The 21,825-nt window shown below is 35.5% G+C and overlaps 1 protein-coding gene and 1 pseudogene across 1 annotated transcript in view; one reads left to right on the forward strand and one right to left on the reverse strand.

Annotated features, from left to right (window-relative positions):
* The first annotated feature begins 12,394 nt into the window (after positions 1 to 12,394).
* LOC117021189 (40S ribosomal protein S20-like) lies at positions 12,395 to 12,747 on the forward strand (annotated as a pseudogene).
* A 6,905-nt stretch (positions 12,748 to 19,652) lies between these two features.
* LOC117021138 (rho GTPase-activating protein 7) overlaps positions 19,653 to 21,825 on the reverse strand; it is a 177,954-nt gene continuing 175,781 nt past the window's right edge. Inside the window, exon 5 of the mRNA XM_033103953.1 lies at positions 19,653 to 20,376. Coding sequence (XP_032959844.1) covers positions 20,257 to 20,376 — 120 coding nt within the window. The 3' untranslated portion in view covers positions 19,653 to 20,256. The remainder of the gene's footprint in view (positions 20,377 to 21,825) is intronic.

Consider the following 21,825-nt stretch of genomic DNA (forward strand, 5'->3'; position numbering starts at 1 on the left):
ACACACACACACACACACACACACACACACACACACACACACACAACTAGATTGAAGGACAACGGCTTGGAGCTGATGGGCCCTGGAGAAACACACTGTCTTCCAATATTCCCCAATAAAATTTATAAAAAAAATTAAGTGAGCTTAAGAAGGTCACAGGTTTCAAGGTCAATAGACAAAAATCAATTGTATTTCTATGTACTGCAATGAACAATTAATAATTAAAATAAGAAAGTACCATTTGCAACATGATCAGAAAATATGAAATACTTAGAGATAGACTTAACAATATGTGTATAAAACTTATACAATGAATGCAATAAAACATTGCAAGATAAATGAAAAACCTAAATAAGTAGAGAGATATACCCTGCTTATGGAGTTGAAGACTTAATATTGTCAGAATGTCAGTTCTTTCCATACTAATCTATAGATTCAACACAAAACCAACTGAACGACTAGCAGAATATTTTGAAAACTGATAAGTTGATTTTAAAATTTATATGAAACACAAAGAACCTAAAGTTACCAAGAATATTTTGAAAAGAAAAAAAAAAAGGCAACGTTAGAGGATTTGCACTACCTGATTTTAAGACTTAACTATAAATATACAGTAACCAATACAGGGTGATACTGATTTAAGGATAGACATGTAGAAAAATGGAACACAATACAGGTTCCAGGAATAGTTCCTTACTACCTACTCAGTTGATTTTTGATAAAGATTCCAATGTAAGTCAATGAGTAGGATGATCTTTTTCAATCAATGGTGTTAGATAATCATATGAAAAAATATTATCCTCAACCCTTACCTTACACCTTACACCTTTCACATACATTAACAACACAATTGAAAAAAACACACAATGGATTTTATGAATAAACATTTTATAAAATATATGGAAGTGATAAAATTGGGAAACAGAGGCTCAGTGTTCAAATTTTGATATTACTGAAAATTCTCTGACCAAAGCAAATCATCAGAACTCTGAATCTCTGACAATCAGACGTACATCTTTACAAAGAGGTGGGGAGGAAATTGCTGCTTAGAGAATGATCCTTGGTTTAGAATATGTACATAGTGTAATGACATACCCGGTGCTGTTTTATTGGATCAAATTATATGAGAGAATTTTATAAGAAGGCACTTCAGATATTATCAATAATAACATTTATTTGAACGGTATCATGAAAGACTAATTTATATAGAATAATTATTAGTATCATTTCATATAATGTTATTAGTATTGACATGTTATTAATCAAAACAATAAACATATTTAACTCAATAATGATAGTTATTATTGGATTGTTTTATTATATTGGGTTATTTGTGAGGATATATATTCATTTTCAGGGCACCTTATGGAACCTTAAAAAATGCTTATTTATGTGAACAGGCATTTTGCTAACATTAGTAGCAAAAGAACATATAATTCCATGTTTCCTTGAAAATAAGACCTACCTGGACAATCAGCTCTAATGCGTCTTTTGGAGCAAAAATTAATATAAGACCCAGTTTTATATCATATTATGTTAGCAAAAATTAATATAAGACCCAGTTTTATATCATATTATGTTAGATAAGACCCGTCTTATAGTAAAATAAGACTGGGTCTTATATTAATTTTTGCTCCAAAAGACGCATTAGAGCTGATTGTCCAGGTAGGTTACTTATTTTCGGGGAAACACAGTTTTCATAGTCTCTTTCTGGTAAAAAATAAGCCAAAAATCTCTTCGCAAATATTTCAAACAAGAAAAACAATAGGAAAAAGTGAAACACTTACTTTTCTGACTGAAACATAAAAAGCTAAAGAAAGACAATTCAAAAGAAGAAAGTAAAAAATACAGGTCTTGAGAAAAGGAAAACTAAATTGTAGGAGATGGAACATCACAATTTGTTTGCATACATTAAGCTGTACAGGAAGTGACAGTCTGCAAACTTCACCTGAAAGTGAAGGTTGAGCATACTGCTGGCGGAGGAAACAAAGCAGATGGTGAAGGGCAGTGGAGATTTTTAGCAAGAGCTTCATTTGGATAAATTCCATTTTTTTTTTTTTTTGTGGGACCCTCCCCTTATTACTAACAGTAAGAAACTTGGTGGTGATTAAAGAAAGCTGGTGCCTGCACTGCTTCCCTAATCTTGAATTGGAGACTTGGGGGGTTCTACCCTAGTTTCCCCCTCAACGTTCATTATTTGCTTGGGCTTTTTGGTCTCTGAGACTATTCAACTGAGACTATCCAATGGCTGGCCAGGGTCTGGACAGATGGTCAGAGATGAGCATAGAAATAAAGAGGAAGCATTTAGAAAATTCTTACAATACATAGTTTGATGGGGTAATTTTACGTCTGTTGAATCTAATGATAAAATATTGGTTTCTACTTATGTCTTGTGGGTTTTTTTTTTTCCAATTTCATTTTTCTAGTAACCTGTTTTCATTCTATTTTAAAAAGTTATTCGTCCAGATGAGATTGAAAATAAGCTGGTCAATATAAATAGCTTAGGAAACCCTACGCTAAACAGATGTATAAAATATCTAGAGACAATGATTGCTTCAGTATTTCAACAAGTGATACGTTAGTTCCCTTGTGTTTAATTGGAGAGAAAGGTAAAACACCTGTGAAGTTTTTAATCAGCCTCTGAATTAAACGACTGTTGATATTTGCCCATTTCTTGATATTTATTATTGATATGGATGATCAACATAGAAAGTATTATTACTGTCTCAAGTTGGAAACTGGAAAAAAAACCAACCTTTAAACAAAATGGGAGTATTTTTGCTTTTGGAATTTCATGCAAAATGAGTGGTTGACATCTGGCCCCAAGACTGTAGACCACCAATGATGCAAGAACATTGAAAACTGAAATATTGAAAAAAACCCAAAAGAACAAAAAACACAAAGGATAGATGGTGGCAGGAAATAGAACAGTCAATTTTGTTATTTAAGTGTAAAATAGGATTTTTATAAAGTAAATCTTTTTATCTAGCAAGATTTTGGGAAATGGTTAGCATTTCTTAGGAGGATGATATGCTCTAAAATCAGAAAATTGGAGATCTTTTGAAGCATCTATTTTCTTTAGTTCTCTAAATTCATGTTATCTCTTCTCTATCTTAATGGTGTCACTTGTTATTTATTATCACAACCAGTGGTCGAATCATAATAAAGCAGACCTCAGTTTTTAAAAGTGTCTCACCAAATGCAAAAACATAACTCAAAATCTTTCTAATCTTGTCACTAAATCCCCTATCATGTATACATATTAAAAGTCCTTTATCAATAGTGATTATAGTTATCTAACAGGTTTCTGGTATTGTAGTGCATATTTCAATTAAAAAAAAAACCACCTGTTTCTGCCTCTTTTTTCCTTACTACTCTACTGAATAAAATGTTAAAAATAAGATGTCTAGATCTTTGCAGCTGGGGTAATATCACTGAATAATTTAATAAGATTTACTATTCTTAGTAAAAATTATAATCACTCTTCAAGGCCTGTTGGAGTCTGGACTCATCCCACTTTTCCTGTCTCCTTCCAAATACAAACTCCGTACTCCAGCTGGCTGGGCTGGCCACACAATTGCATCACCGTGCCTTGTGCATCCCCACTGTCCTAACTTTGCCAACATCATTTTTCTTGCCTAAAAATGTCTCAGATCTTCCTTCCCAGTTTTTCAAGGCTTTCTTTTCCCCTGGATCCTCTCTGGACCACTCAGCTCAGGTGACCTCTCTCAGCTAAATGTCTTGCGTCTCCTGTATCCTATCACTTAGCTATTATACTTATCTTGCTCAGCAGGCTGGAAGCATTCTTAGGAGATGTGTTCTCAAGGTCTAGAACAAGAAAATCCTGAGACAACTAAATATGAGTGAGGCAGAAAAAGTAGCACATATCAACATCACTTGTTCCCAGGCCTTTTCCCCTTTATCTTTGGCCCTCAACTTTTTAGCGGAGGGAAGAGGAAGTGGGAGAGAGAGAGGGTAGAGGAGGAATTGGGTGGGCTGGCATTTGGCAAGACTTGGATTAACGTCGAGTAGGGATGATACATTCCATTGAGGGAGAGCTAACGATTGTATCCTTACTAAACATTTATGTCTATCTTCAGCAATATATGATAGTGATTTTTCACTGTCACTTGGGCTGTTTCTAGGATGACAAAATCGCAAATTAGGTAATGTTTGTTCGTGTCATTCTCCCATGTCCCTCTCTGAACATCACACCTGAGATCTCTTCCGTTTCTCTAAGGCATTCCATCCTCTGTCACCTGACTGTCTAGAGTCACTACTAGAGGTGTTTTACCCCTGTACCACCAAATATCCCCCATGTCACAGAGATTAGGATTCCTGTTACAAGGGTGCTTGAAAATACTTGCTGGACTATTCCAAGATTAAGTTTAGCCTTGGGAGATGAAGAGAGAGATGTAGAGCTATAGAGAAATTTATATATAAAACAAGAACCTCGTCCAAATAAATATCTACTTATTGAATATAAGTTGTAGAACATTTATCTTCTCCTTGCCTAGTCTCTATCTCTTTTTCTCTTTCTATCCTTTATGCATATGTAATTATTTTCACTTCTTTAAAATGCTCTTGTCTATAGTTGATTAGATAATGAGTGGGTTGACTAATGGCAAATATATCAAACTATATGATACAACAGGGCATCTTTGAACGCTTGCTCAATAAACTTTTCGTATGCATATCATTTCTCTCTTGACTCTAAGCTCTCTGAGCATAGTGTCTTGAACAGTTTTATAAGCCTAGCACACTATTTGATAAAAAGATATTCAGAAATATTTCTCGTTACATTTATAATAAAATATGACCTTTGCTAGCCATTCGATGTCATGATAATTTTTCTGAAGGCTTAGGAATTTGTTATGCAGTACAAACTTGGAAGTACATGCTGAAATTATATGCATGCGGAGGAAGAATAAATGGGAAACTTTGTGACATTAACCGGTCATCCTCAAACTTCAGTGTGGACAAGAACTCCCTGAAGAATATATTATATTTAAGATTCTTGGGCCTAACGATTCCAATTGAGGAGGACTGGAGGCATCCAGGAATCTGATTTTTTAAACAAATAGTCTAGAAAATTATGAGGCATATTTTTAAACATTGCATTAAAAGGGTGTGACTTTATTTTCAATTAAAAAGGCCATTTTTCTTTCAATTAAAAAATTATTGGGTGTCCTTTATGTGCAAGGCATTCAAAGGTAAACCAGACATGGATTTTATTATATAATAGAGGAAATAAGCCTCAATGATGGTAATCAATGACATGCAGGGATAAAAACCTCATGAAAACTTCAAATACAGTATTAAGTGTTCCAGGAAAAAGGGCTGATTTTAGAGTAGTGGAGATCATGGAAGGCTTCAAAGAAGAGGTAAATGTGGAAATTTGAAGACAGTATGAAAGGAAATTTTAGAAAAAGGTAACAGTACTAGCAAAGCCACTAAGGTAGAAAGTTCAGGATGTGGAGAGTGTGTGCATTCCCGTGAGGAGTCTCAGGGCAGCTGGAAATGAGGTGAGTAGCTTGGCTGACTGGGTGAGGCTGGAGATTGTATAGACATATCTTTAATTAGGTGAGATTCCCAAGATAAAATTTAAGGACAGACAAAAAAAGAAAAATCCAAACATCAATGCCATGTAACTTATTTAAATCTTGGGAGGGTATTCAGTGAGATTAAGATTAAATAGTAAATATTATTTCTTAATTATATTAAAAATGCTATCAGTGAGTGCTTTGATACAAACATGTAACTACGTGCTCTATTTCTATGTGCTCTATGACACTAACTTTTATTATTTGAGAAAACAAAATAAACTGTCAAACTGGAAGATTAAAGCCAAAGTTAAATCCATTAAAATAAAAATCAAAGCACTGTGTCTACCCAAGCTATTTCTAAAATATAAATCCATAGACTTGATCAGGTATTTATATTTTTGCTATCTATATCACTTATGTAGACACTTAAAGAAATACAAATAAAGCTGAATTCTAGAGAATCTCAAAAACATTGTGAGATATTCCTCTGCTTTCCTTCCTGTTAAACACAAAACAAAACAAAACAAAACCCCGAAATCCCTAAGGGTTAAATGATTTCACTAAAGAAAACAAAAGGGAGGTAAACTGAAGTCATGGGAAATGGTAGGAAAAGAGCAAGAGGCTGGAAACCTACCACAGATGGAGCAAAGATCTTCCAGATGTGGAATTCTTTCTATGGATCAGTGCTGTTAGCTTGGCTCTCTTAGGTTCTACCAGGAAAAAATAAAATGCAACTATGGCTTCTTTCTATCTGTAATCTAACTAAATCTACTTTCCTGAAATTTTATACTTTGTTTTCTTTAAGAAAATGTCCTGATATCTATGATTTACAGTTATTTTTAAAAGCTGGCTTACACTCTAGATGGGAGTGCTTTTGGAATGCCTGAAGATATTTGTATGTATGCTGGAATATCTCCATTTGGAAAGACATTTCTCACATCTCTTTGTCACAGTCGTCTTGTCCACAGCACAGAAAGTCCAGGATGTTTCCTGCATGTGAGGATGAGGAGGTCCCTGCTCTGTTTATATTCTGCTGTCATGGACCATCTGGGAAATGGCTCCTGATTAGCTGCAGAACGATGAGTGCCATCTCAGAACCAGGGTCACAAGTTGGAGTTAGACCTAGATGACTTTTTTTTAAAGCCCCCCAAATTTGGTACTCAGAAATATTACCAAACAATGAAAGTTTGTGTGATATAATAAATAAGCCAGCTTCTCGCCATACTCGTCATAAAATAAGAAAAGCCTTTGTCCCCTTTTGCTCACCTGACTGATCTTTGATTTGCATAGATGAAAACTACTGTTTTCATCATTGAAGATGGAATGCAGCCATTAATGGTCTTAGGGAAAAAAAAAATCACGAAACTGTCCCCACACCCCCGACGCATGTGATTTTTTTTTTTTATTTAAAAATATGTTAAATCATAGAATACAGGAAGTCTAGTGGAATTCTGATATTCTTTTCTCTTAAAGATAGTTTATTTTTAAAAAATGCATCTACTGTTTCAGCCCCTGCTTGTTTGTTTATAATCTCCCCCTTTTTGTTTTCATATCATTAGCTATTATTATTTAACATCTTCCTAATGGTATTTAGTGGAATGAGGGAATGTGAATATAGTCTATTGAAAATATCAGTGTTGAGGGCAGTAGCACTTTACTTATACAAATTACAGAGCAAATTGAAAATCGAATGGCATGTTAAGGAGGAAGTCAAGTGATTTTAGAAAGATAATTTATGTGGTCAAGGGAAAAAGAAAATCCATGAGTCTCATAATTACAAGAGATGATGGTATGGATGTGGACGAGTGCATCTGAAAGAGGTGGGAGTGTACTCTGGGCTACAGGTAATTAGGAAGTAATCTAAAAAGGCAGTATAACTGTGAAAAAGTATAATTTTATTGAGCATTCACTATATACTTAGTCCTTGCGAGGTTTTAGGGAGTAGAACAAACCAAATAGCAAACCAAAATTTGTCATGGTTCTTCATTGAGGCTGCTTATAACGTATTTTGGGGGACAGGAGAGAAACAGAGAATGATGTAAAACATCACGTAAAATTCAGTCATAGACTACGTTTGACATTAATGGCATATTCAATGGAAATTTGGAGAAGTATGTCTAATCATCTGAGTTCAAGGAATTTATTTATATTAGGTCCAATGAAAAGCCTGAGGTGTGACGATACAAAGGCATTTTGCTGATGTGAGACAGAGGCCTCCTGAAAGCTGGAGCTGACACCTAGGGAGTCATCAGCTGACAGCTGGGACAGGAGCAGTTACTTCCTCCATCTCTTTCTCTAGTTTGCATTATCTCTAGCTTCTCTGTCTTGGCCCAACTGCTCTATTCTCCTGCTCCTCTTTGCAGAATGGTTCCTTCTGGTACTTTACCTCACAGTGTATGTGAACTTTCAGCTGATGCACCTGCTGCAGGTTTACTGAGTCTCTCTGGCTCACAATTTAAATGAGAGAGAGGGAGAGAAAGAAGAGAGAGAGAGAGAGCACTGGTTAGCCAATGTATTCTCTAGTTTTCAGTCAAGTCAGTCCAATTGGCTCTAGCCACAGGTTAGGCTATGGCGTCACAGGGCATAGGGGCTGATGATAAGATGAGCAATAAAAATGAAACCTGTCTGATTCAAAGGGGGAATTCATCGCAGAGTATAGCAATTGGAAGAGGCTTTGTGCAAAAAAGTAGCCCTCAGGCAAATCCTTAAAGAAGGTGTGACTTGGAGATAAAAGATAACAGAAGAGTATTTTGGGGAGAATAAATTTCAGGAGCAAAGGCACAAGGACAGGAATATGTAGACATAGAAATTATATGAATTATTACAGTTTTACTAATTTTGGTCATACTTTTATTAGAACACTAGAAAGTAGGAGAAATGGTGATGTTAGGTACGAAAAGGTAGAAGAAGCATCAGCTTTGGAGCAAGAGAGTCATTACAGAGTAGCTTAGTGAGTATTAAAGATAATGTAGAGGAAACATCTAGCTCTTTTCTTAGAGACTACATGGTAGGTACACAGTAAATAACAGCTATTGATCATATATTTAGTGGTTGTATTTTTTCTTTTGAAAACTTGAAGAAATTCCAAAGGAGAGAAATGAAGCATGGTATTTTTCTCTTGAAAACTTGAAGGAATTCCAAAGGAGAGGAATGAAGTAATCAAAACAATGGCTAAAGAAGAAAGAATAAAAGTTAACATAGTGGAGTATGTAATATATACTATGATCAAATTTTTTTGAAGTTTTTACATTAAAAATGTATTAAATAAGCTTTTTTTTAAACTGTGGTATTTCCATTCAATCTAATATTATTCAATGCTGAAAAGAAATAGCTATCTTTCAATGCTGAAAAGCCTGGAGGAATTTAAAGGTATATTGTAAGAGAAAGAAACCAGTCTGAAAGCCTACATGCCAACATGCATTAGAGTATTGCACAGACTAGTTTCCTTGCCCTAAATATCCACTGTGCTTCCTTTGATTCCTGAGTCCTTTTCCCCCAATCCCTGGCAACCTCTGATCTTTTTACTATCTCCATAGTTTTGCCTTTAAACAAATGTCACATATTTTGAACCGTATTTTCCACTCAGTTTTTCTGTGAGTATAAAACTTCTCTAAAAATAGTCTATTGATTAAATAACCTCCTTTTATGTGCACAGTGCTGTGCTAAGTGACTTTAAAAAAAATGCTTACAAGACTATTGGGAGGCAAGGCTGAGGCAAATAGTACACTCCATGGACGATGACAATCCACATATGATCAAGTATGAAAATGACTAGTACGGGTTATACATGTTGTAGATGTATCATCTCAAACAGCATGAAATTAATATGAACAGAAGTTGTCTTTGAAGAATTCACGGTGAAGGTGAGACCCAAATGAGACCTTGAAGGATAGGGGAGTTAATTTCTGGAAGGGAAGCTCGAGGATCAAAGGTCAAGTTATGCAGAAGCAAATTCAGGAGAAAAGTGAGGTTGCTACCATGGCTACAGCGGAAGGTACATGTTAGAGGAGGATGGGAGATAAGGTTGAAAAGGAAGGGTAAGGTCAGATTATGGAAATTTTTGTTTGTCAGCCTAAGGAATCTTGGCATTTAACCATTTAATATAGCATAGTTGGTTAAGAGCATTCATTCTAGCCTGAATTGCTTGCTTTGAATCCTGCCTTGGCCACACTCTGACTTTGGGTATTTTAGGAAACCTCTCTGAGTTTCAGGTTCTTCATCTCTATAATGTAGAAAACAGTAACACCTACTTTGTAGGGTTTCTAGACGATTAAATGAGTTCACATCTATAAAGTGCTTAGAAAAATGCAGGCACAGAGTAGATGCTTGCTATTATCCACTCAAACATTGATTTGACAAATATTAAGTCAAAAGCCTTCTAAGAGACTGGCATTACATGGGTGCAGGGAGAATGTCAGCCTTTCAGGAAATCACAGTACAGCAGGGAAAACATCTGGATAAATATATCCAAGAAGACCATAGACTGAAAAAGGTAGGTAAATTAAACAAGTGTTAAACTGTACAGTCGTCCTCCATTTATCTACTTTCTTAAATCCATAGGAAAGAATTGATTTAACATTTATATTAAGAAGACATTTGTAATGTTAGCAGCTGGGAGTCCCTGGAGTGTTTTCTGGGAAATCTCAATGGTTAGAAAAATTTAAAAATAAACAAAACCTCATTTTGGTGGGCAAGTGAGGGTTTTTGGAGACCATTTTGCTTAAACATCACTTGTGGAATTCTATGCGATCTTTCCTACCTGATTACAGTAGTCAGGACACAATAGCTTCTTAAATCCATGATCCACTCTTCTGCATTAGCCAGACTGGTTTCCGCATAGCCTGCACACAACAAGATATGCACTGGCCTTTTCTTGGGCATCAGTTAATTTGTTATGGTTGCTAATAATTGTTTTGGATTTCCACTTAGCTAAAAACAATATCTCAAAATTATATCTTATTTCTGCAATGGAAATGTTAATGGATTGACTTGGAAGAGATATTGATCTCAAACTCTTGCCTATAAGAAAAACTAAATAAAAGTCCTTCAAATCAGTGCAGGCTCTGAGTAGGTCATCTCATCCTCAGAAAGGTCAAATCAGTACCTTGCTATATGTACCTTTCCAAAATAAATGTATCTCTTCAAAGAAATTAAAATCAATGCACAATTATCTTATTGGTACATGTATGTGTATATATTCACATTATTAATAAAAGTAACTGAACTGCAAACTGTACACTGGGAACTCTACAAAGGTAAATATTTGAAGGCGTCTAGGAAATGATCAGATATGACTTTCAAACTAAATAAAAGTTCTTGTATTGTTTTGTAAATACAACTCATAGAAGGGGCCTTTTCATAAGTTGTCTTTCTTCAGGGAAGATTGAAAATGAAAAGTATGGGCTGGCCCAGGGTCTTTGGTGGTTGGAGCGCTGAGCTCCTAACGCTGAGGTTGCGGGTTCTATTCCCACATGGGCCAGTGAGCTGTGCCCTCTACAGGTAAGACTGTGAACAATGGCTCTTCCTGGAGCTGGGCTGCTATAAGCAGTCGGAGGTTGGCGTGAGCTGCCGTGAGCTGCTGTGTGCTGCCCTGGGTGAGGGCAAGGCTCATAATACCAGTATAGGCCAGGGAGCTGTGTCCTACACAACTAGACTGAGAAACAATGGCTTGAACTGGAGTGGGGGTGGGGGAGGCGGAGGAAGGAGAAAGAAAATGAAAAATTTACCCAGGAGAGGGAGTGCTGGGTCATATGGTAATTCTGTTCTTAATGTTTTGGGGAATCTCCACACTGCCTTCCATAGCGGCTGCACCTGTCTGCATTCCCACCAACAGTGTATAAGGGTTTCTTTTTCGCCCCAGCCTCTCCAATACTTGTTATTATTTGTCTTACTGAAGATAGCCCATTTATCCGTAAAGATATATGTGCTCTGATGTTCATTGCAGCTTTATTTACGATGGCCAAGACATGGAAACAACCAAAGTATCCTTCGACAGATGACTGGATAAAGAAGATGTGGTATATATACAGAATGGAATACTATCCTGCCATAAGAAAAGATGAAATAGTGCCATTTGTAACAATATGAATGGATCTTGAGATTATTATGCTAAGTGAAATGAATAACACAGAAAAAGTCGAGAACCATGTGATTTCACTGATATGTGGGATGTAAAACTGAAAGCAACAAAGGAACAAACAACCTAAAAAAAACCTCATAGATACAGATAATAGTTTAGTGGTTATCAGAGGGTAAGGGGGGGTGGTGACAGAAGAGGGAAAGGAGGTCCAATACATAGTGATGGAAGGAGAACTGACTCTGGGTGGTAAACACATAATGTGATATATAGAGGATATATTACAGAATTTTATACTTTGAAACCTATGTAATTTTACTAACCATTGTCACCCCAATAAATTTTAATTAAAAAAAAGATGAAACATTTATTTTTCTACTGATAAAAGGTCAATGTCAATTAAAATACTGAAATGCAAACTGCCACATTAGCCTGTACTGGTATTTCGTTGGCACCTCTTCATACTGATGGTAGTCAAAGGATAAGGGCGGGGGAACAAAATGTGCACAAGACTTTTTGGAGGAAGAAAATTCTGGTTTTGTCAAACATTGTGAAAAGTTATGGTCATTGTAAGACTAGAGATAAACCAAGTGCCTGCATGAGCTGTTTGGTATATCTAATAAATGGACTGGTTCAAAACTATCTCTTGAGCATTTTGAGGAAGACTGCAGTCACAGCTGCCCGGGAGCTCCATTCCGCCCTCTCTGGCTCCTGACTCACCGCGGTTCAGTCTCACTAAGGAACAAGTCAGTCAGGAAACTGCGACACAACCATGTCTTTTAAAAATACCAGAAAGACACCCATGGAACCAGAGGTGACGATTCACCGAGTTAGAATTACTCTAACCACTGCAATGTAAAATCCTTGGAGAAGGTGTGTGCTGACTTGATCAGAGACGCAAAGGAAAAGAATCTCAAAGTGAAAGGACTAGTTCAGATGTCTACCGAGACTCTGGGAATCACCACAAGAAAAACTCCCTGTGGGGAAGGTTCCAAAGCTTAGGATCGGTTTCAGATGAGGATCCACAAGCGACTCATTGACTTGTATGGTCCTTATGAGACTGTTAAACAGATTTCCAGTATCCAGCCAGAAGTCGAGGTTGAAGTGACCATTGCAGATGTTTAAATCAACCTTTTAAATAAATTGACTATCAGTTGCTAAAACTAAACAAAAACTACCTCTGGAGCATATGCTTTGTGCAAGATACTACACTGGGTATGGGTGACAAAAACGAAATGGGAGGTTTATACTTTTCACAGCCTAATATGAAAGATAATTCGTGAACAGAAATAGTTTGATAAATCACTAAATGGCATAAAGATACAGCCATCATTGGCTATGGAGACCTGGGAAGATCACTCCAAGTGTAAGAGGTAAGATTTGAATTGGAACTTGTTAAAAGAGAAATTATTATATACCCCTGTTGCTTGAAATATAATTGAGAAGAAAAGGAAATGTGTTTCATTGATTCTGGTAATATATAAAATAGACTTGGTTTACGTACTTGGTAATAAATAAAATACCAATAGAACATTAAGAAACATATTTAGAAAATTATCTGTATTGAAAAATATACTATGAATTCAAGATCTTTGCCACTTAAGAATAGCTTACTTTTATTTTTCATGAATTCCTTGATACCTGAAAGCTAATATGTTTCCTCTCAACAGCCCAGTCAACCACAGCCAACTTTTCATGGATTAGTTTACATTAGGTTTCAGAAAAAATGAGAGGTTATGTGCGGGCATACCCTAAATTCCTTCCTCATAAAAAAAGCAGGCGAGCAGAGACCATATACTAAGAAAAGTGAAGCAAGTGAGTATTCATAAGCCATTAGTATAAAAACAATGAAATTCATTTTCTGAGAGTGAAAGGGAATAAAGAATTTGGAATGCTGGCCAAAGCGCAGGCTGGCCAGATAAAGACAATTTTCAGATCCCGTGGAACCCTGTAAAACAGCTGGGGGTCTTTGCAGTTATAGCAAGTGCTTTACTTAGAATAAGATTCTACGTTTAGCTTTGGGAGTATTATGCATATAGAGTAAAGCATTTTCTGATTTTTAAGAGATCTCATTTATTCATTCATTTACCCAAACGCCAAGCAACTATATTAATTCCAGGTTTTGGGAATACAGAGTTAAATGAAACAAAATTCTGTCTTTCAGGTGCTTACAGTCTAGTGGGTGAGATGGCACTAAAACCGACCTGATTTATACTAAAATGTAGACATAAAATAGGGCAGTCTTTCAATGGAGAACTCTGAAATAGAGCAGTCTTATTTTTGTTTTTTTCATCAAATCTCTTTGGATCTGTAGATATTGGAACATGGCTTAGAGTGGAATGGATTGCATGGGTAGTTCTCTGAATAGAAGTAATGATGACCAGACTGGTAAAAGGGGAATATCTTTGCATTTCAGTTTTTTTTCTTTTCTTTTCTTTTCTTTTCTTTTCTTTTCTTTTCTTTTCTTTTCTTTTCTTTTCTTTTCTTTTCTTTTTTCTTTCTTTCTTTCTTTTTTTTCATCTGTATTTCCCTTCTCAGTGATCAAAGGCAGCCAAGAAAATTAATACCAAAAGGCACCATGTCTGGGCTTTGTTATTTAGTATGTTTACAAGGCGCTTGGAATGAAATTATGAAAACCATGGTTTTTCCCCCCTCACACATTTGTCACAAAGAAGTGTTTGATTTTTATGTTCTGCCTTACCAACTATAACACAAAGTTTGGAGAGACTACCAATCTGTTATATGCTTCTGAAAGCTATCTTTCACAAATGTTTCAGGCTATAATCATTCACTATCTGGATTTTTAACATTTCTGGCCAACCAAATAACCCCGAGGCAGGAGAGAAAACATTCTAAGAAAAATGACCAAGAAATGCAACCAAAGTTAGAATCCAAAGTCATCTTTCTCAATGGTGCCCTTTGTACATGTGTATGGGATAGAACTCCGAAGAACACCATTAATTAATTACCTGGTTGAGTTATTTGGCAGCTATGGAAGTAATAGGAGTAACGGGGGGGGGGGGGGGGGGCAGCAAAAGTTTTAGAACCCTATTAACTCTAAATCATTAAGATCAAGCCAAAGAATCTTTGCATTTAAAATTTATTCATTACCATGAATTTACAGAACACCTACTATGTGCTAATAGCTGTTTTAATTACAGGGCACACAAAAACAATATCATTGACCTAGAAAAGCTCACTGCCCAGAGAAGGGAACACAGAATGAAGCAAAATACTGGGATTGAAATAGAAAACACAAAGTTTTTTAGGAGCACAGAATAATCAGTGACTAAATCTGCTTGGGACATAATTCATTAAGGAGGCAGTATTGTTGGATCTAATAAAATAAGCAGAATTTTCAAACAGAGGGGGCAAAAAAATTTGTCACTTTTGGCTAATGATAATTGTCTATTTTCCATGTAGTCTCATAAAATTTGCGAGGTGTTCTGTGATTGAATTTTAGAATGAGAGATTTCAGAGTACTCCATATTACTGCTTTTCAAATATGCTCAGTGTCCCATTTTAGTGGCTAAAATGCAGTGCTAATTTTCTTAAGTTTCGTGCTTCCGTGCAATAAAGAACACAGAGAACATATTCTAAAGCACAAAGGTAAATATTTTTCTCCCCACCTGACTGAATGCAATGAAACTGAATTCATTTAGGATGAAGAGAAACATGGGCCGTTTCTCTCTCTCTCTCTCTCTCCCTCCCTGCCTCTCCCTCTCCCTCTCCCTCTTCCCTTCCCTCTCCCTCTCCCTCTCCCTCTATCCCTCCTTCTCCCTCTCCCTCTCCCTCTCTCTCTCTCCCTCCAGCTCTATATCTACCCATCATCTATAGTTTTTAAAAGGCAGTTGCATGATCTAGGCAGAAGTAGAAGAATATAGAGTAGGAGGTGTTCTGTAGCTGAATGTAATGGCTGAAGTATAACAAAAAACTTACAAACATACACACAAAAAAAGAAGAGAAAATATTGGTAGGTATATCAGTGAGTATTCTCGCAGAAAACAGATGCCACATTGGGTAAATGGAGGGAAATTTAGTCACAGAACTATTTATAAAAGTGTAGGGAAGCCCTGAGTGCAAGATGAGAGAACGGTTGTCAGAATGGAAACTTGTGTGGAAAGGGTCATCTAAGAAAAGCTGGCAGAGACATCTAAGAAAAGCTGACAGGAGGATGCACTGGCCCCCTGCCCTTGGTCTCTTGCCAGAGCTCTTCTTTGGTGGAATGGGGAAGACATTTGAAAGTAGGGCAGCATATTGATTTTTCCAACATCAGTCAGCCTTCAGGGCACAGAGTCAGAGAGAAGTACGGTGGAGAGTGGACCTGAGGGGCAAAATAGACAATAAATGATACTGCACCCAGATTTCAAATGGCCAGGTATGTCAAGCAGAAAAGTTTGACCTCATCTTGGGAGATAAAGAAAATGCCGAAGCAGGAATTTGTTTGATCAGGCCGTGCTTTTCAAAGATAACTCTGGTGATAGTGTAGAGAGTGGACTGATGTAATGACAGGTCAAAGAAGGGAAACCAGTTGACACTATTACAAAAGTCCAGTGGAAAGTGGAGGGCTGCATTAAAGCAGTGGCAAGGAGAATGGACAAAGGATGATTAGAAGGCAGTGTTGACAGGATTGTGTGCAGGAGGTGAGGAAGTCCTATTACCTTAGGGACTTGGGATACAAGGAATCATAGGAAGGTAGGACACAGGGTTTACATTTTTCAGGGACTAATCTTGGTGAAAATCAAAGATTATCTGTTCACAAGAGAGTATTTCCATCTAATAGAGATAAGAATTTCTAACAGAAGGTTAAATATGACCAACTCTGCCTATATTTTAATAACTTCCATCTGAATTAACTCACTTGGAAGCTTTTGGAGAAAGCGTTTTCTTCCACATGGACAGCTGCTTAGCTGTTAATTGGTGCCCTGAGGAAGTGTTTAAGAACTTTTGGAGCAGACATGGAAAGCAGTAACACAGCTAGCTTCTATTTGGCTTTTACCCATGGTTATAAGCACAACTCATTATCATAAAATACAGCTACCATTTTTTAGGACCCACTTTGGGCCAAGCATTGTTGCCTTACCAAGGCAGCATGAGATAGAAATGAGAAAATGAGGAGGTTAAGTAACTTGCTCAAGTCCACACAGATAGGAAGCCGATGTGCTAGAGAATATACCAATGACACAGGACTCACTTGTTAGGGACAAACAGACTCTGGTAGCATAATAAAAGTTAAATGAAAATATTATGTGTTGGATATATTGATATTTATGTGGCTAATCCCGATTTAAAAACAAACAAACAAATGAATTATTTTCTATTTCAGATCCTGAGAATGTACATACAGAGTTTCTTGAAAACAATTATTTTTTTATTTGATTATTTTCCTGGGAAGCTTTCTGAATAAGCTGGGTCAAGCTATTCTCATTGAGAAGAGGAGAAGGAGGATAGTAACCTAGTAGAATATTCTCAACTAGAGTTTAAAGTCTTGCAGGGCAAGGACCATGCCTTATGCATGTAATTGTTTCCTTGATAAAACCTAAGACTGGGATATTATATTATATATATTATATTATACCCAGTCTTATAGTAAAATAAGACCGGGTATTATATTATACTAATTATATTATATTATATTATATCTCGGTCTTATAGTAAAATAAGACCAGGTATTATATTAATTTTTGCTCCAAAAGATGCATTAGTGCTGATGGTCTGGCTCGGTCTTACTTTCAGGGAAACACATATGATGCCTAGTACATGTTGCTGTTCAATAAGTATTTGTGGGATGAATGAACCAATGGGAGGCTGTTTCAAAATTCTTTCCCCTTGGAGTTTTTTTGTCATCACAAGGTGGGAGAAAAGCAGCAGAACTGATTCCACTAGGCTGCAGGTATATAGCAACATGGATCAGAACAGAAGAGGGCCACTTAAAGGACACATAGGGACAACCACACAACTGCAATTCAAGAATTATTAATGGAATGTACCCAAAATGATTCTGTTTAGAGCTTCACAAAGCCCGGTGGAGTTGGTTCCAGTTGGCTTGGATGAGAGGTCACACAGATTAAAAATAGGCTTTCTTAATAAGGAACAATAAGCTACATTCATTTAGCAAGACAGAAAAAAAAATGACAGGCCTTAGGGGCGGGTATGAAGCTTAATCCTATTTAAGAGCTCAATTAACCCCCAGAAGATTGAGTGGGTCCTCTGACTTCACTGCCAATCCTCTGTCTAGCAGAGCTTAAAAATAAAGATTCATAACGATAGGAATAAAGAGATATGCATTTGTATATAAAACACTCAAATATTTTAAATAGGGCATAATAAAGTTTAGAAATATAAGAATTAGATTGCTTAGACTGTTATGGTCCTTTAAAACTTTTGGAATAAATCATATTCTCTTTTGAATTGTCAAGTCTGATACCATTATTAATAAAATATTCAAACATAAGCCTTTGTCTTACATATAAATTCGCTGACTAAACTATATATATATATATATATATATATATAATTTCTTTATTGTATATATATTATCAAACAAAATTGTATTTCCTCCTAAACAAATTAGCACATTCTCAAGAAATCTAAATCAAAATCCATCGTGGAGTAAATTCGAATCATTCTAATGTTTTAATATATAGAAGCCAGGTTCTGCTCAAATCAGTCCATCCTGGATTAAGCACCTGAGATGGGGCAGCTGGGGGCCTGGGACCTGGGTAGGTCATATACCGGGGGGTGGGGGGTGCCAAAATTATGTATATAAGCAGATACTTTGATCAACGTTCCTCTAGCAGTAGTTCGCTGTAGTCAGAAGTGTCTGGACACTGATGGTTACCACTTTGAGCATTTCTTGTAACTGCAGAAGTCAAACGTATTCATCTTTTCGTTATCAGTATATATTATTACAATTTTAACACAGTTTTTTCCTTTCTTAAAATGCGCATACATTTTTTTGGCACCCTCTGTATATCAATTACTGGATTCTATGTTTCACGGACCATCTTGTGAAATCTCTGTGAATGAAATTTATAAACACTTTGCATTTGTACATCAGCAGTATAGACATGACCCAAAGAATTCATTACATAAAAATGACAATTCCATGGTTTTTTTTTTTGTTGTTGTTGTTCTTGAGGAGGAAAACTTCCAGAATAATTATAAAAAGTAGTGGTTGCATTATATTTATCATATCTGTTTATTAGTTCTTCGTTGTAATAAAAATATCTTTAAAATATTTGAGCTTGATAAAATGACCTATCAAACTGCAGTCATTTAAGTGGCAGAGGGTGAAGATAACTCTTTGCTTCTCCATCCCCTCAAGCAATGGCTTTTCCATCTCTTTATTCCCTTCCCCACCAGCCAAGAATTCACATCCTAATTTTCTCCATGGGGTATGAATTTGCTGAGATTCTAGAACTATATGACAGTTTTGCTCTGTTACATACATTGCTTAAATTACAGCTAATCTTGGGAATTATAGAGAATTTGTCACAACCCAAGATAAAGCATGACTTTGGCTAAATTCCTTTTCCTTTGTGATACAAATATTCACTTAACCATTTATTCCTTATCCTAACTAGATAGCCAACACAATCTGTTTAAGATATTAGAGATCAGGAATTATAATTTACATTTGTTTAATACTTGCGACTAATCCATGTAATACCACTGCGTTGTTAAATTGAACAGTTTTCTTCTTGAACTGACACATGATGTCAGTTCAATATTTTCCTTGTATTCTGAAGGGTTATCTTTCAACATATTAGAGTGAAGACATCAAACACAGCCTAACATGAGAGAAAATTTTAGCCACGGAAGGATACAAAACCACCGAAACTTTTGCGTGAAAACTAGCGGCAAAAATAAGATCACTGAACTAGAAAGAGAACATTTCCTGTATAAAAATCATGTCAGACAAACTCTAATGCTTTAAAGTCACTTAAAGTCTTGACATCTTTTACATGACACTATACATATTTAATGTGGCACTTGTAATCACAAATGTTTAAAAATTAAGTGATGTGTTTCAAATTTGGTAGCATACCTTTAATCTGTTTTTTAGAAAACGATTGTTACTACACAGAAAATATGAGACAATATTGAGGAAGATCAAATATTTTTTAAAAAGCAGATAATCCCATCAATTCCATTGTAATTTTTCATGTTTTCATGTTTCTCATCAGTCCTTATCCATTTTTCTCTAATACTATTAGTTATAATAATAGCATAGAGCATAGAAAAATATTATAATTTTTTCCAATACAATTATTCATATTGCTTTACAATTATACTTTTGATAGTATAGCATCAGCTTTAAATAAGTACAACTTTTTCTATGACTACTAAATAAGCCACCTAAAATTAAAATTAATCTTGATAATTATTAACAACCAATTGCCAAAGACCACTCTCCAGTACACCGAACAACATCTAATTCTTTTCTTCAAACAAAAAAAAAGTGGTAGCAGTTGCAACTTGTAGTAAGGCTACAAGAAGCACACATCTTATCCTACCATGATATAATGCTATATTAGAAAACCACATATTTTTCCTTACATTTTGAGCAACACAATTTATTTTTCAGTAATTCAACAATATTTGCCCAGAGATTAATGAGATTTACACATTTCAGATATTTAATGAAATGTCTACATGAAGTTGAAATATTATTTTAAAACAGATAGGATGTAGAACACAACCAAATGTCAACTTACCAGCCTTTTCCTTCTCTGAAATACCTGGAATAGCCTGAAAAGGAAAACAAAAGTCACAAAATTGTGGTATTATTAGAAAGAAATATCAAATAACATTATTAGGAGTAAAATGAAGTACCGTAAATGGGGCAAAATTAAATAGAACTTGGCCATAGACATATTAGAGGGCATAGGATCTGAATAGATATTTTCCCAAAGAAGACTTTTAAATGGGCAACAGGTACATGAAAAGATGCTCAGTATCACTAATCAGCAGGGAAATGCAAATCAAAACCACAATGAAATATCACCTCACACCTGTTAACAAGGCTATGATCAAAAAGACAAGAAATAGCCAGGGTTGGTGAGGATGTGGAGAAAAGGGAACTCTTGTGTACTGTTGGTGGGAATGTAAATTGGTGCAGCTCCTATGGAAAACAGTATGAAGGTTCCTCAAAAAATTTTTAAAAATCTTAAAAAACAAATTTAATTCAAAAATTTTTTAAAAAATTAAACAAACTACCATATGATCCAGCAATCCCACTTCTGAGTATATATGTGAAGGAAATGAAAAGAGGGTATCTCAGAGATGTCTGCATTCCCTTAGTCACATGTTCATTGCAGCATTATTCACAGTAGCCAAGATATGAATGTGAGATACACACACACACACACACACACACACACACACTGAGGGCATTGTACTAAATGAAACAATAGCCAAGATATAAATGTGATATATATATATATATATATATATATATATATATATATATATATATATATACCTTGAGGGCATTGTGCTAAGTGAAATAAGCCAGACAGAGAAGGACAAATACTGCATGCTATATATATATATATATATATATATATATATATATATATATATATATATATATGAAATCTAAAAAAAAGGAAAGAAAAGAAAGTGAAACTCACAGAATCAGAGAGTGCAAAAGTGAAAAGTAGTTACCAGGGGTTGGAGAAATAGGGAGAAGTTGGTAAAAAGGTACAAACTTTCAGCTATAAGATGAATAAGATCTGAGAATCTAATGTAAAACATGGTGACTATAGTTTGTAACATTGTCATATAAAATTGATATTTGCTAAGAAAGTAGAACTTAAATGTTCTCACCAAAAAAAGTAAATATGTGAGGTGATATATGTGTTAATTAAATAGATATGAAGAATTATTTCACAATGTATACATATATTAAGTTACCATAATGTACACTTTAAATATCTTACAATTTTATTTGTCAATTATACCTCAACAAAGCTCAAAAGAAAATGAGAGTTGTGAAGCTATCAGTAAAGTTACTAGATCCAGCTATGATAATTGTAAATCATCTAGTAATTGTTTTCTTCTCTGAAGACAGACTCATATTACCCTTAAAAGATATTGGCAATAAATGTGACAAAAACAGTCTTTGAATTGGGGTAGAATTTAGGTAGCTCAATTTCTTTGTCATATTTTGGTAGTCAGAAAAAATAAATTGTTTGG

The sequence above is a fragment of the Rhinolophus ferrumequinum genome, chromosome 4, assembly GCF_004115265.2.
Source record: "Rhinolophus ferrumequinum isolate MPI-CBG mRhiFer1 chromosome 4, mRhiFer1_v1.p, whole genome shotgun sequence".
Taxonomy (NCBI): domain Eukaryota; kingdom Metazoa; phylum Chordata; class Mammalia; order Chiroptera; family Rhinolophidae; genus Rhinolophus; species Rhinolophus ferrumequinum.